This window comes from Schistocerca americana, chromosome 2 (assembly GCF_021461395.2).
Source record: "Schistocerca americana isolate TAMUIC-IGC-003095 chromosome 2, iqSchAmer2.1, whole genome shotgun sequence".
In the NCBI taxonomy this organism is placed as follows: domain Eukaryota; kingdom Metazoa; phylum Arthropoda; class Insecta; order Orthoptera; family Acrididae; genus Schistocerca; species Schistocerca americana.
Window position 1 is genome coordinate 1,048,729,466 of NC_060120.1, and position 13,737 is coordinate 1,048,743,202.

The following is a 13,737-nucleotide window of genomic DNA, read 5'->3' on the forward strand; positions in this document are numbered from 1 at the left end:
CAGTCTGCAAGTTATTCCAAACAGGACACTACTGCATGTCCTACAAACCCAAAGTACATTAGTGACATGAAAAAGAGTATCATTGCAAAACATTTGAAAGAGGATAAGAGGTTTCAGCACTATTCAGACCTGTATGTCTGTATGTGATCCAATGGCCGCTTGTCTTCAACTGCACCACTACCGTTGACAATGACATCTGTGGATGGCGACTGGGCAGGACCATTTGTCACCGTTTTGTTAGTGCCACTGAAATCAAACTTCATACATTACACTGATCAAATAGTATTGCAACGATAAAAACAAAAAGTTTACACACTGATCTTTAAGTGTATATATTAAGAACTTCTAAAAATGTTAGAGAAGCTGAAATTCACGCATCCATACATCAAGTATCTTAGCAGCAGAATTTACCTTCACTACCTTATTTGCATCTAAATATACCACATAGGTCTCACATTTTTGATGTGCTATCTACTTTTCTTAAGATTTTGTATTAAGCTGTTAATAAATGAATAAAACATAAAACAAAGTAATTATCAAATGGCATATGGTTGCACTGTACGCATTCACCATCACACTGTAAACCACGGCTGAATTCAAGCAGTGCAAAACAATAAAAAAAAAATTATCTTCCAATTAAGAAGTCTAATGCTTTATTACCCACCCAGCAGTCATACATTGAGGAATGCATTTCAAAAACACACAGAAGATAAATTCTTGATGTACTTAATTGCTCACTGCAATGTTGTTTAATCTTGCTCCTATGAATCTCATGTTAAGATGTCTTCTACCTCAAATATTCACTACATTATTTCAATTCCCGCAAATCCCACAGACAAGTGAAGCTAATTTATTTACAAGTTGATTATTCTACACAAATCTCTGTCTTTGGATTCTTCTGTGGCAGATTTATGGAAAAATTTCATATTTATCACTGAAAAATAATGGTGTGGATGTTCTATAATATTCTTTTATGTCACAGACTGTTATTATTCTTAAAACCCAAATAAATAGTGTAGAATATCCACTCTTTTTGTTTTCATTGGCAAATGTAAAAATTTTGTTTTCTTGCTGCTTACAGGTAGGAAATGGAAGGGGCTGATAGACAGAAAACAAACAAACAAACCACAAACAAACAAACACACACACACACACACACACACACACACACACACACACACAAAAGTCACACTGTTGTGGTATATATTTCTGAAGCTGCATGCTGCCACACATACGATGCTGTATGATGTATTGCATTCTAGTGCCATTCAGACAACAAGAATTAAACAAACAGTGACATTATATATGCCATGCCATAACAAAAGCAATAGTAACTCTTTGTGGTACTGAATATATCCCACTTTATAGACAATATACATAAGTCGGCTTTACTTTTTGTGAATTTGGCAGCTTTGTTTGAGTGACATGTTGATCACTAGTGTGGCCTTTGCTACTGGGAGAGCAAGTGAGTGTCATGGCTAAACTCATTAGTATGAGAGAGTGTTATGTTGAACTAGTGACTGCTATAGATGTGGAGCATGTGAGGTACTTATCTTGAGGTATTGTGCATATCAGTTTGTTAAGACCTTAACACTACATGTAATGCTATAAATCTTAGATGAGTAGCATTCAATCACAAGAGATTAACTCAGTGACGTTCATCACAAATTTCTTCACTTATTCTGAAATCAGAAAGTTTGTGTAACAGCTGCAGAAGGTGCAAGCAGTAAACTCGAAATGATAGTCCAACTTTCTTGTGGTCAATGAAATATGTTGCTGTCTTTTTTCAGTATTGTTTCTGTGATTAGGGCAACAGGCTAATGGTTGATAGATAACATTCCACATCATGTTAAATTAATTATCCAGCTATTTTAAACAGTCAATACTTCACTACATAAGGAGCTGTTACACACAAAAATAGGCATAAAGGTAGTGAAGTGGAGGGAAAAGAAAAGAGTGAAAGCCCACCACCAAAATATCACTGAAATATCAGTTAAAGTATTTGCAACTACTAGTTTAAAAATTAATAATAGTATGTATATAAATTATGTTCTAATAATTAATGTCTTTTTCCAACATCAATGTCATCAAATTTATACAATATACATCAACAGTTTAGATAAATACCCAAAACAATACACTTCTGAATTGTTGAATTATTATAAGTGAATGTCATGTGACATACAGATCTAGTTCCAACTTTACTATTGAAAAAAATGAAGTGTTTATGAGAAAATTTTGTATGTAAAGGTTGATCGATTATTTTGCTGCACACTGCACAAAAACAACATAATTCGCAGTTGTATTATTAATGTCTTTATGTAACACAGAAATACTGTGTGTGAAGTATCAATGTAAAAACAACTCACAGAATGTTGTCATGAAGATACTGAGTCTTCTCAAATATTATTGAATGTTTTAAATGTTCATATTATCATCTTATCGTATAGCATGACTCATCACTTCATAATACAATTCTCATCATGACATATCATCACAAACTGAATTTCCAACACAATATTGTACATTTTGGACACCAAATGTTTAAAATAATTAATAAAGAATACCAAATAATATTATGGGAACAGGAAATCAAAATTACTGTCAGTAAAAAAAAAGAAAGAAAGAAAAAAGGAAGAAGACAATACAACTGCACGTGTAATATGTCAAAAGAAAGGAATTCTTACAAAGCAACAACAGCCATTACTTAAGAAACATCTAAGGTTAATGAAACGACTTAACAACGCCAGAAAACATTAAAGAAAAATTGTACTAAGTTTCTGCGTAGGCTGAACATTTTCCAAGCTTTGAATGTCACTCTGTTTAATGTAAGAAAACAGAACAGATAATAGATCACGGTGTATTAAATTAAAAGTTTGCGGTGTGCTCTAAATCTGCTCTATGTCAGTACAGGTACGACAATGAACTAATGGATGTAAGTGACAACACAGTAGTAGTAACTTTCAGTATGTCAATAAAAAGTATAAAGGACAGAAAGGAATGAAGGAACATTTTACAGTAAGCAATAAACAGACATCTTACAAATTATAATATGAAATGTATTATTAAAACATAAATAGATACAGAAATGTGTAGTAATGCATGCGTAACAACAAACAGTATGATACAAGAAGCAAACTACGTGCACAACATGATTAAATTGTTGAATATTCCAACTGCAGGAAATGGAACTGCAGCAACTACTACATTGAGACCACCACCATACTTCCATGCTGCCAGCTGCTCATTCATGCACTGCCGAAAATTCTTACCTCCCAGTCATTGGTTTTACATCATCTTTAGCAAGATTTTTGCCCTCTTCTTTATCACTCTGAACTTTGTCTGTCTTTCTCCTTTCTAATTCATCACAGACAGAAACATTCTGTGAAAAAAAGGCAGTTATTGGGATACGGATATTGTTTTCACAGCACTTTCACATAAATAGTTTTAAAAAATAGATGGTTTTTCCATATTATTGGTGGTGTACCAAAAATTTAAAAAAAATTCACTAAAAAAACTTCAACACAGATCAAGACTGTGTGCTGGCTCTGGACTCTTGCCAGACTCATGCCTTTTGCAAGTAATGCTCTTACTAACTGATAATGAGCTGGCCAAACATGTTTCATAGCTTTGGCCTACCAGCGCTTCACTCATATTCTCCAACTGCGCTATTTTGTAGTATCAAAAGTGTGAAAATTAAGATTTACAACAGAATTTTTTTTTATAAATGTCACAAAAATGATAAAGGAAAATGCCAATGAGGTACAGAGAAGGCTGGAGCCAGGAAAAAGCAGAAAAATATATGAAACTTCCACAAAGATTGAAACCCATGTAACCATTCAATGTAGAGAAATTTCTGATCTATGAAGGTTTAAACCACTGATACACTGCATGGTGCTGGACACTTTCAAGTTGAGAAGTTGATTACAGGGTCTACGCACAGTAGCCAGAATATTTGCAGGTTTTATAGCTGTCGACACAAAAGCACCGAAAGCAAGCGACTTCATGGTGCTGCCATGCTGTGCTATTTTAAATCAAACATTGCAAATTAATATAGATAGATTGATAGTTTCTTCAAACACAATTACAAATCAAAACTCTAATTAGATGGAACACACAGGCTGGCCAGACAGTAATCGAGGAAATCCACCAGTTCTGTAACAGTACACAAGTTACCTCACTTTCTACATATTTACATCCACATCTACAATTTAAACCCATTGTTTAGAGCATGACAGGGAGTATTTTGCATTGTGCCACATATTAAGGCTTCTTACCATTCCATTTACATATGGAGTGCAAGAAGAATAATTGCTTAAATGGTGCTGTGCATGTTGAATCGGTTTAATCTCGTTTCCATCACTCCTATGGTTTGATGTGTAGAAGTTCACAGTGTGTTCCTAGATTCATCACTTAATACTGGTTCTTGAAACTTTGTAAGAAGCTTTCCACTGGACAGTTTTTGCATATCTTCAAGTGTCTAAGTTCCACTTTTCTAGAATATATGCAGCACTCGCCAATGGGTCAACCAAACTTGTGACCATTGGTGTTCCCCTTCTTTGTATTCATTGCACATCCTGTTTTAGTACTATAAGGCGGGTCTCATACACTTCAGCAATATTCTAGGATGAGTCACGCCTTCTCCGTAAGTTGATTGATTTTTCACTGTATCTTACCAATGAACTGAAGTCTACTACCTACTTCAACCGAGCCTATGTGATCACTCCATTTAATATTCCTACAAATTCTTATTACTCCTAGATATCTATAGAAACTGACCAATTGCAGTTTCAACTGACTGACATTGCAGTCATAGGATACTACATTCTTTTTATTAAAAGAAATGCACAATTTTACATTTGTGAACATCTAAAGAAATTTGTCAGTCTTTTTACCACTTTGAAATCTTACCAAGATCTGATTGAATGCTTGTGCAGAGGTACTTCTTTATAGACAGTAGCACGATCTGCAAAAAATCTGAAGTTATTATTAAAATTCTTAATTCAAATTAGTCCTCTGCAAGCATTTCTCTAATTTCTCTTACATTTTCTTTTTGTATCATATAATCAGTTCACATTACCCTAAAATTATGAAAAATTATTTTGTGGGTACCATTTCAATTTGCCTTTTTTGTTTCCAGGATAAAGAATACATTTTCACCAGAAAAACAATTGTTTCTTCATTTTAAAACATTGCATTTCTCACCTGTCTCTCTCATTTTTGTAGGCAAAATAATTATCTAGTCCTCATTTAATGTCATGATAAGACGAGTACAATTTGTGTGTTTTTGCTCTGAGAATTACTACTATATTTATAACAACTTAATAAACGGACATTAAGTCAAGTGAGAAGCTCCTCATTAACACTAACCTTGCTGAATTCCTCCTCAAGATTGATGTTATCACCTGGGCTGATGGTAGAAGGCGTGGATGTACCACTACAGCTACCATTGGTATCACGGCGTTTTACAGGTATTGGAAGACTATCTGCGCGAGACCACAGGCCTTTACTTTTATCACACTCCTCCTCAACAATCTGAAACAAAAATTGATCAAATCAAAGTAACTAATGTATAAATATAATAGAGGGAAACATTCCACGTGGGAAAAATATATCTAAAAAGAAAGATGATGAAACTTACCAAACAAAAGCGCTGGCAGGTAAGTTCATCATCTTTCTTTTTAACTAATGTATAAGCAATTTTAACTCCTTAAGATAAAAATGATTAGTAATTTTAAGGTTTTTATCCTAAAAGAAAGATCAACATTTTAACATTACTCACTATTTCCTGGGACCATCGTTTATCAGATCCTCCATCACTTGTGCTGTAGCCACTATCTACATTATAACGGCGTTGCCTTAAATCAGAAAATCCATTTGAGAGGCGAGAATCTGACAAGTGGCCAACTTTTTGCTGCAACTTCCTGATATCGTCAGTCAGCAGGCCCTTTCTCTTATCACCTTTGTACGCTTGATTCTCTAGGTACTTAAATACATGTACACGGCCCCTCGTACACAACTGAAAAATATTTAGATAATTATAAAATTTCACTTTTCAAATTATGTAAACATATAACAGGATTTAATATGTTAATGAATACGTAATGTGATACGTTAATAAAGTAACTGGAAACATTTCACAATAGCTGAAGATAATGAATGAATTGGTTTTTAAAAAAAAAAATAAGGGAATGTTAAAATATGTTTGACTGCCTACTCTTCCAAATAGCATGCAATTTATTAAAATATTAGCAAAAACAAAATGGTTCCTGCTGCAAAACAAGTACGATTAAACACACTCCGAGCTCACGATTCATCATTCTTGATTTGAGAAACAGTTATCTTATTATTACATATTCATCTCAAGTAACTACTATAGATTAAAATAAATCCTTGTGAAAAATGAATCACTAAGCTACTAACCTCTATTTGTTCAATTTACGCGTGCATTCAATTACATTATGAGGTGAAGAGCTAAAAAAGTGGCAAACCATAATGGAAACAAATTGAATATGCACCCATAAATATGACTCTGGAAGAGCAGATGAAAACAGTTCACAAACTTTATTGCAAATGTACCTGTAGATATATTGAAGTAGACCTTTGAAAGTTTTCTTGATGTAGATACATTAGCAGCCTTAGAGTATTACACCATATAATTCAAATTTTTATTTGCTTCTCATACTTTGCATTTCAGAATCTAATTATAAGCTTGATGGTAGTTTTTTCACATAATATGGAGCAGTTTTCAGTACATGGCATGGCAGCTAATAAGCTGAAGGTATGGTAACTTATGAAAAGAGCACTTGTTTTTACTTTTCTTCCTGTGTTTTGTTTGTAAACAACACAGCTTCCAATAAAATCAAATATTTGTGGAGGTAAAGTAACTCAAAACAAGCCTTATGAACACTGAGCTCACTATTCAGCATCCTTGATTTGTGAAACAGTTATTGTATTATTACATATTTATCTAAAGTGGCTATTAGGAATTAAAATAAATCATTGTGAAAACTGAATCAGTAGGCCACCAAGCTCTAACTGTTCAATTTCTACGTGTATTCAATTACACGATGAAGAGCTTCATGTTTAACATAAACAGTGGTCTCATTTTATGTGTTTCTTCTGATTTATCCATCCCATTATGTGTGCTCACTCAAACAAATTGCTTTCATGAATTTAATCTAATGTATTTATACACTTATCTTCCATTGCATAGCTCCTTTTTCACAAGAAAATGAATTATATAACTTTAAATATATGTAAAAAGGAATTTATGGAAACTTACATATGCAGGTGGTGAAATCAAAGGGTTATGGGTAAGAATCAATTCAACTAATGTTGTCATGAAGCGAAGCTCTGCTGGTAATGTTGAGATTCTGTTTTCGCTTAAATTTAATCGTTCCAGATTGAGATTTGTCAAACCTAGAATAAATCATATATATTTTATGTGCTGACCTCCAAAAACATGATTTAAATGACTACTCACTTTACAGTACTTACTGAGATATCAGTGATAACAGTGATAGCAAAATTATGCATAGAAGAAAGCAACTATTGAACTAAATTATAGAGCACAAAATGTTAATGCTGAAACAACTACTGGCTATAATTAAATATGACAAATGAATTTTCTACTTAGCAACTGCAACAAATACATGAATATGAGGTAATCACAAATTTGCAAGTTTTCAGAACACACATACTATAAATAAACTGAACAACTAGTTTTCACATTGGAGAAACAAAAGTTGTTATTCATTTTGTAAGCAATTCTGCAGAGTAACAGTAAAAATTAAGTTGTTTTTCAAATTACTGTCTACTATCTGCTGGTTCCTTATCCATGCTAAAATGGAAAGATAAGACAATGTTGAACATTGTTACCAAAAATCTCAAAAAGTTTCCAATTAATTTATTACATCAGGGCATTTAAACAATTAGACAAATATGGTTTTCCTCACAAATATTATTTCTACTTATCCAGAGTGTCCCAGGAGGAATGGTCACTATTCAGTAATACAACAGGAACAATCATTCAAAGCAAAAATGACTCAAATATGGGCAATAAAGCACATACAATAATGCAATTTTTTATCTTTGCTCTTTTACTAAAGAAGTGCTCATAGTTCTTGAGTTACGCATTTTACAGGCCGCATTTACTTGAATTTTTTGCTTTGAATCATCATTCCTGCCACATCCCTGAATACTGAACACTCCTCCATCTGCATAATGTGCCTTTTTTTTTCTTTTCTTCGCTGCAGTCAGTTTTAACAGGAAATAGGAAAGTTGCATTTATGTCTTAATGGCTTACGATTAGAATATTACTATGGAATATGAATCATCTGAAACTCTGTAATCCTACCCATTTGCCATGTGAAATACTATCATTGAGGCTACTTTCCTTAAAGATCCAGGAGCTGGGGAGGTCTCTCTAATGCCCTGTGTACCTACGATCCCAACCAATTTACCCATTCATTTTAAGCAACTTCAATCCCCAATCCAGGTTTCGTTTGCAATAACAATTATCAAGACCAAGGTCAGAGAGAGAGGGCAGGAGGGAGAAGAGAAGATGGATGGGTCAGGGGAATGTAATGGACAAGAAGAGAGGGAGGGGGAGGGGGAAGGGGGGGAGGGGGAGGGGGAGGAGGAGGAGGAGGAGGAGGAGGAGGAGGAGATGGGCACAGAAAGCAAACAGGAGGACATTAGGACCTACATCCAATTCCCATTCATATTTAGTTATTGTAACATATGGTCAGGTTCCCAGGTAAATAATAAAGACAGATCAACCCAACCATCATTCAAATGTGGCAGGCACTCCACTTCAAAGGCAACACAGTATTAGTCAGTCTAGTTGTCATTTAGGAATATGAGCAGAGTCAATGTGACACAACAATGTTTGGAACATTGTTTCTATGCACTGCTGCATAGCCAGTGCGCATCTGGTATAGATTAAGGGAGCATTGTACCTGATCAACTGCTGCCCATCACTGGATTATGGCAGTATACCATAGTCTTACTGTGTCCATTTTGGATATGTTTGAACATATAAGCTTCATGTGTGATTGTTTTATTGCTGATTCAGTATGAAGTGGTCAAGGGAGCATTTCAGGCAACTGGCCTCATTAGAAGAGGAAGAAAATGGAGAAATTGCTCTCTATAAAAATACTAAATTAAAGCAAGATTCCTTCCTGAAAACTGCTCTTTTCAACACCAACAACAGCAACATTTAATACAGTGTTAGATCACTGGTGACACAGACATGAGAGAAACAAAGCAGAAGAGATTAAGTTGTTAGGCAAAGGAGCAAAATCACTTTTATTTCTAACATTGTGGTTGATTAGTTGAAGAATATGTATCAAAGGAAATGGAACATGTGACAGAAGTGAGACACATACAAGAAGGCACCCTAGTCAATGCTTTCTGATCTTTATTTTAATTCTGTCCTATATAATAAGAATAAACTGTGCTTATTTTTCCACATTAAAAGTCCATGAAGCATAATGAAATGAAATTTACCTGCAAACTTGTTACAATGAGACATAAGATGATTCAGTTTTTTTCAAGAATGAATAAGACTCATTAATTGACACTAGTACATTATAGATTATGATTCATTAAAATAAAATGTATATTTTAAAGTAATTTATCTTATTACATCACCTTTACATACTCCATTAGTCCTTCAACCATAGTTCTACATACTAACTGTTCTATTAGAGGGGCAACTAGTTTTAAAATGTAGAATAAATATTCAGTGTTCTGAAATAAATATTATGTAGTGACAAAATAAAAAATGACAGCATATCTCAGGCAGATGCAGAAATCAACGGTTCAGTTCTGGTGTGCTAACATCAAAGGAATTGCATTTCCACCTACATTCATGTAATGGCAATCTTTCTGTTATCTTTCTATTGATGGACGATTTTTCACTTCCTGCAGTTTGCGGGTTTTCTCTGTGGTCTCCTGAACCACGTCAGATTTGTGTTCAATATCAGGTTCTGTCAGCCTGTAAACTGCTGCCTTCAGCTGAAGAGAATGTTTTCAGTTGGTAGCCAGGTGACATGCTCATCTGCCTCAGGCAATCAACCAAAGAATACATAGCTTGCAATTTTCTGGAATTCTTTGGCACTTTTGAGAGCCTATATGGGACATTAACCTAAAAAATTAGTTCAAATATTTGGAAATTTATATTTGTGAAAATATAAATAATTTTAATAAATTGGTTTTGCAGGAGAGGGGGGTGGGGGTGTGGGGAGGGAGAGAGGGGCACAAGTGGGTCCTGACCCACATGAAAGTGGCACACCTCAAGCCTCAACCCCCACACACCTCCCCAGGGCTGATAACTGGTCTCGGGTTCACTGTGTTTTCTTTCCTGGAATTTCTGATGTTCTTTGATGCATATGGTCAAACTACCATGTTTGTCAAAATTTTAAAAAGGAAGGGATGATGTCGAAGCAAATTTACAGTGTGTCCAGTGTTACAAATACTGGTGCAAGCACACCTGCCTTTTGTGGCATACTGATGTCTGGTAAACATTTATATTACATTTCAATGTGGTTACATTAGCTTTATTTCAACGTGTCTCTTTCTGTTTTCATGTTTAGTTAATGACATGTTGTCAACACAGTATCATCTTCACACAGAACTCTGTAGTGCAGTTTGTTGCAATGTATTAGCTGATGTATTAGCTTATGACCAACAACTGTGAGGAAGAGGAGGAGCCATACTGTAAAGTGCTTCATTGCCCTTGATTGCAATAATTAAACAAAATGGAATGTAAAAGCTTTACAATTTACCATGTAATTCATGTTAAGCAAATGTTCCCATCTCATCTAACAGTCGAAGGAAGTTTTTGTCTGTCTCCATCATCTGTTATAACATTATTTAGTTTTCTATTTTCATATTGAAAAGAATTGTTTTTCAATAATTTTTATTAACAACTTATTTTAAAAGTAGGCAAGTCATCATCATGATTTACCACTCGAAGTACCTTCATATCTGAAGAAAAATGCATGTAGCTTCAAGAGTACAACAGTATTTATAGTATCGTCAGACTTTCCTAACACATATATTTGTAATGTTCTCATCTTGCTGAGTGTAGACAGTTTCACACACCTAATAAACTTGAAGCAAAAATTCTGCTGAACTTGGATGCTATATGCTATGTGCCTTATCAGAAGCAATAGATCTTCTTTATAAAAACTTGTTGAAGACATCAAGCATAATCTGTTCGTTCATGCCTTATAACAATTATCTGCACCAGTGTTTCACTATAGAATATGAAGCAACCTCACACCTTTACACAGCGCATATGAATGACAAGACCACATGATCATGTCTGAAGGGAGGACAAAGAGAGCAACTATCCCATGAGATATAAAACAAGAAGTACATAGGTTAAACATTTAATCACTATGAATGCTTCTAATGTTCTAATATGCCTGACTTGGTCATTCATGCTAGAGAAACAAGAAATAACTAATATATACTGTAAGTAGAACATACTTCCAGTGCCATTACATCTGGTGTGGGCACACTGCACCTGACTACCAATTAAAGAGTGTTGGATTCATGCATGGCATGTGGAAATGGCAGATTAGTTACTGCACATACAGGTAGCAACAGCGGTTTTATAGAGGATTCTTATTTAATTTTGGCATAAAATTAAAATTAATAAATACTAGAGATTCACAAGAAGGTACAAAAAGTGAAGCATTTAAGAAACATTTCAGTGATGTTCTACCACAACAGGATCCCTCCAGCATTATAATTATGGGCAACACTTTATATCATAGTGTCAAGGTAGAACTCACACCATGAAAATCTTCGAGAAAGCAAGATATTACGAATGGGTACTAGACTACGGAGCGAAAATATATCACACTATAATTAGGCTTGCATTAATTAACCCAGTTGATGCTATGCTGTATATGGAGTAGAGTGCTTACTGAGTGGCAGGTCGACTAGCTTGTTGCGGCGCAGGTTGAGGGAACGCAGTGCGGGCAGCTCCCCAATCTGTTGGGGCAGGTGCGAAATTTCATTGCAGCTGACATCAAGCGCAGCCAGTGTCTTCATGCGACCCAGCTCCTCGGGCAGAGACACCAGCTTGTTATTTGCCACCAGCAGCACTTCCAGCGGCAGCTGGCACAGTGAGCTCGGTAGCACGCTCAACTGGTTGCGGCTGCAACAGAAATATTCCAGCTGTCATAGGGTAACCACCAATCTTCTAGAAGATTACACTCATTCAAAACACCATAAAGTCTACTACCCGTAAAGCTTTCCTTGACCCATTGGCTTCCTAATTATGAGTGAGTATGGCTCAGAAGACTTGAGAGGCCACTACACTTTTGTCTCTGGCCAATGGCAACCTCAGCAATTTAACAGTACAACTTTCAGTAGTGGTGTACTGGCCATTGATGAATGGCATGTTTTTAAGAAATTATAAATAAGCGAGGCATTGAGGAAAATAAAGAGCTATGTCAATATGGGGACTGTCTGTCATAGGCACAAAATCAGCACGATGATGTAGCAGAAATCCACAAAAGAGAACAGAAATTGAGAGGGGTTCTTACTGAAATGGCACATGTGTTAACAGAAGGCTACATTTTTTTTTCCATCGACACATCAGAGCCACTATATTTTTCTTTCTCCCTAAACTGGAATGATTATATTTCTGTAAAAATTAATTTCAAGCACATCTAATTTATGCATACTGGCACTAATCATGCTACAATCATCTTCAATCCTTCAAATACAAACATGTTCATAAACATCCATTTTGGGTTAAATACCCGGCACCATCAGGTTCCTTTCCCATGCATTAATAACAGCCACTACCTGGTAGGGACTAACAAAAATGTGTAACATCTGGAATGGATTCGTAATAACCTCAATGGAGCTACCATTAAATCATTTACACAAAATCACTGAAAAGCACCACAGAAATCTAATATATGTCATAAACACCAACTACAAAAACCCAAAATTGTGAGATACAATTTCAGAGTTTCATTAAAATAACTCCCTCTAGTGTATTATCCTAATCGGCATACAAAACAATTCTAACATATTAATATGAACATCAGTTCAATGACAGAGAGTCACACAAGTTCACACCAGTGACTACAAATATTAATAATGGACATGCCAGTATCCTGATTACATGCTGAACTGGCAGAAACCTGACATCTAGAAAAAAGTTTCCATTGAAACTCTCATGAACAACAGAATCACAGCAAATACAAGAGAATTACATATATAGATAAAAAGTGTAAACACTTATGAGCTGAACATTATCAGTACCTGCTTAATAGGTGTGGAACACAACACAGAACAATACTGTGTGGCGTGGATTCAACAAATCTTTGGTAAGTTTTTTGGAAATACGTGGCACCAGATAACATACAGATCAAGCAATTGTCATAAATTATGGGCCAGTAGTTTGTGAGGGCGGCGCTGGTGTCAGATAAAGTCCTAGATGTCTACATTAGATTCACATCAAGCAAATCTGGTGGCCTAGACATCAGCATCAACTACCTTGCTCCTCAAACCACTATAGCAGGATTCTGGCCTTGTGATATGGACAGTTATTCTGCTGGAAGATGCCGTTGTTGCCAGGAAAGGCATTAAGTATAAAGATATGAAGTTGGTCTGCAGTATTCTTCGCGTGGTCCACAGCTGCCATAGAGCCTTTGAATAACACCACAGGTCCCGTGGAAGGCCAGGCAAATGTTCTCCATA

The 13,737-nt window shown here is 35.3% G+C and overlaps 1 protein-coding gene across 1 annotated transcript in view; it reads right to left on the reverse strand.

Annotated features, from left to right (window-relative positions):
- LOC124594664 (leucine-rich repeat and calponin homology domain-containing protein) overlaps positions 1–13,737 on the reverse strand; it is a gene marked incomplete at its 5' end in the record, with an annotated part of 256,146 nt that overhangs the window by 64,578 nt on the left and 177,831 nt on the right. The window contains 6 exons of the mRNA XM_047133034.1: positions 130–246; positions 3,273–3,382; positions 5,371–5,535; positions 5,783–6,019; positions 7,286–7,422; positions 11,946–12,178. Coding sequence (XP_046988990.1) covers positions 130–246; positions 3,273–3,382; positions 5,371–5,535; positions 5,783–6,019; positions 7,286–7,422; positions 11,946–12,178 — 999 coding nt within the window. The remainder of the gene's footprint in view (positions 1–129; positions 247–3,272; positions 3,383–5,370; positions 5,536–5,782; positions 6,020–7,285; positions 7,423–11,945; positions 12,179–13,737) is intronic.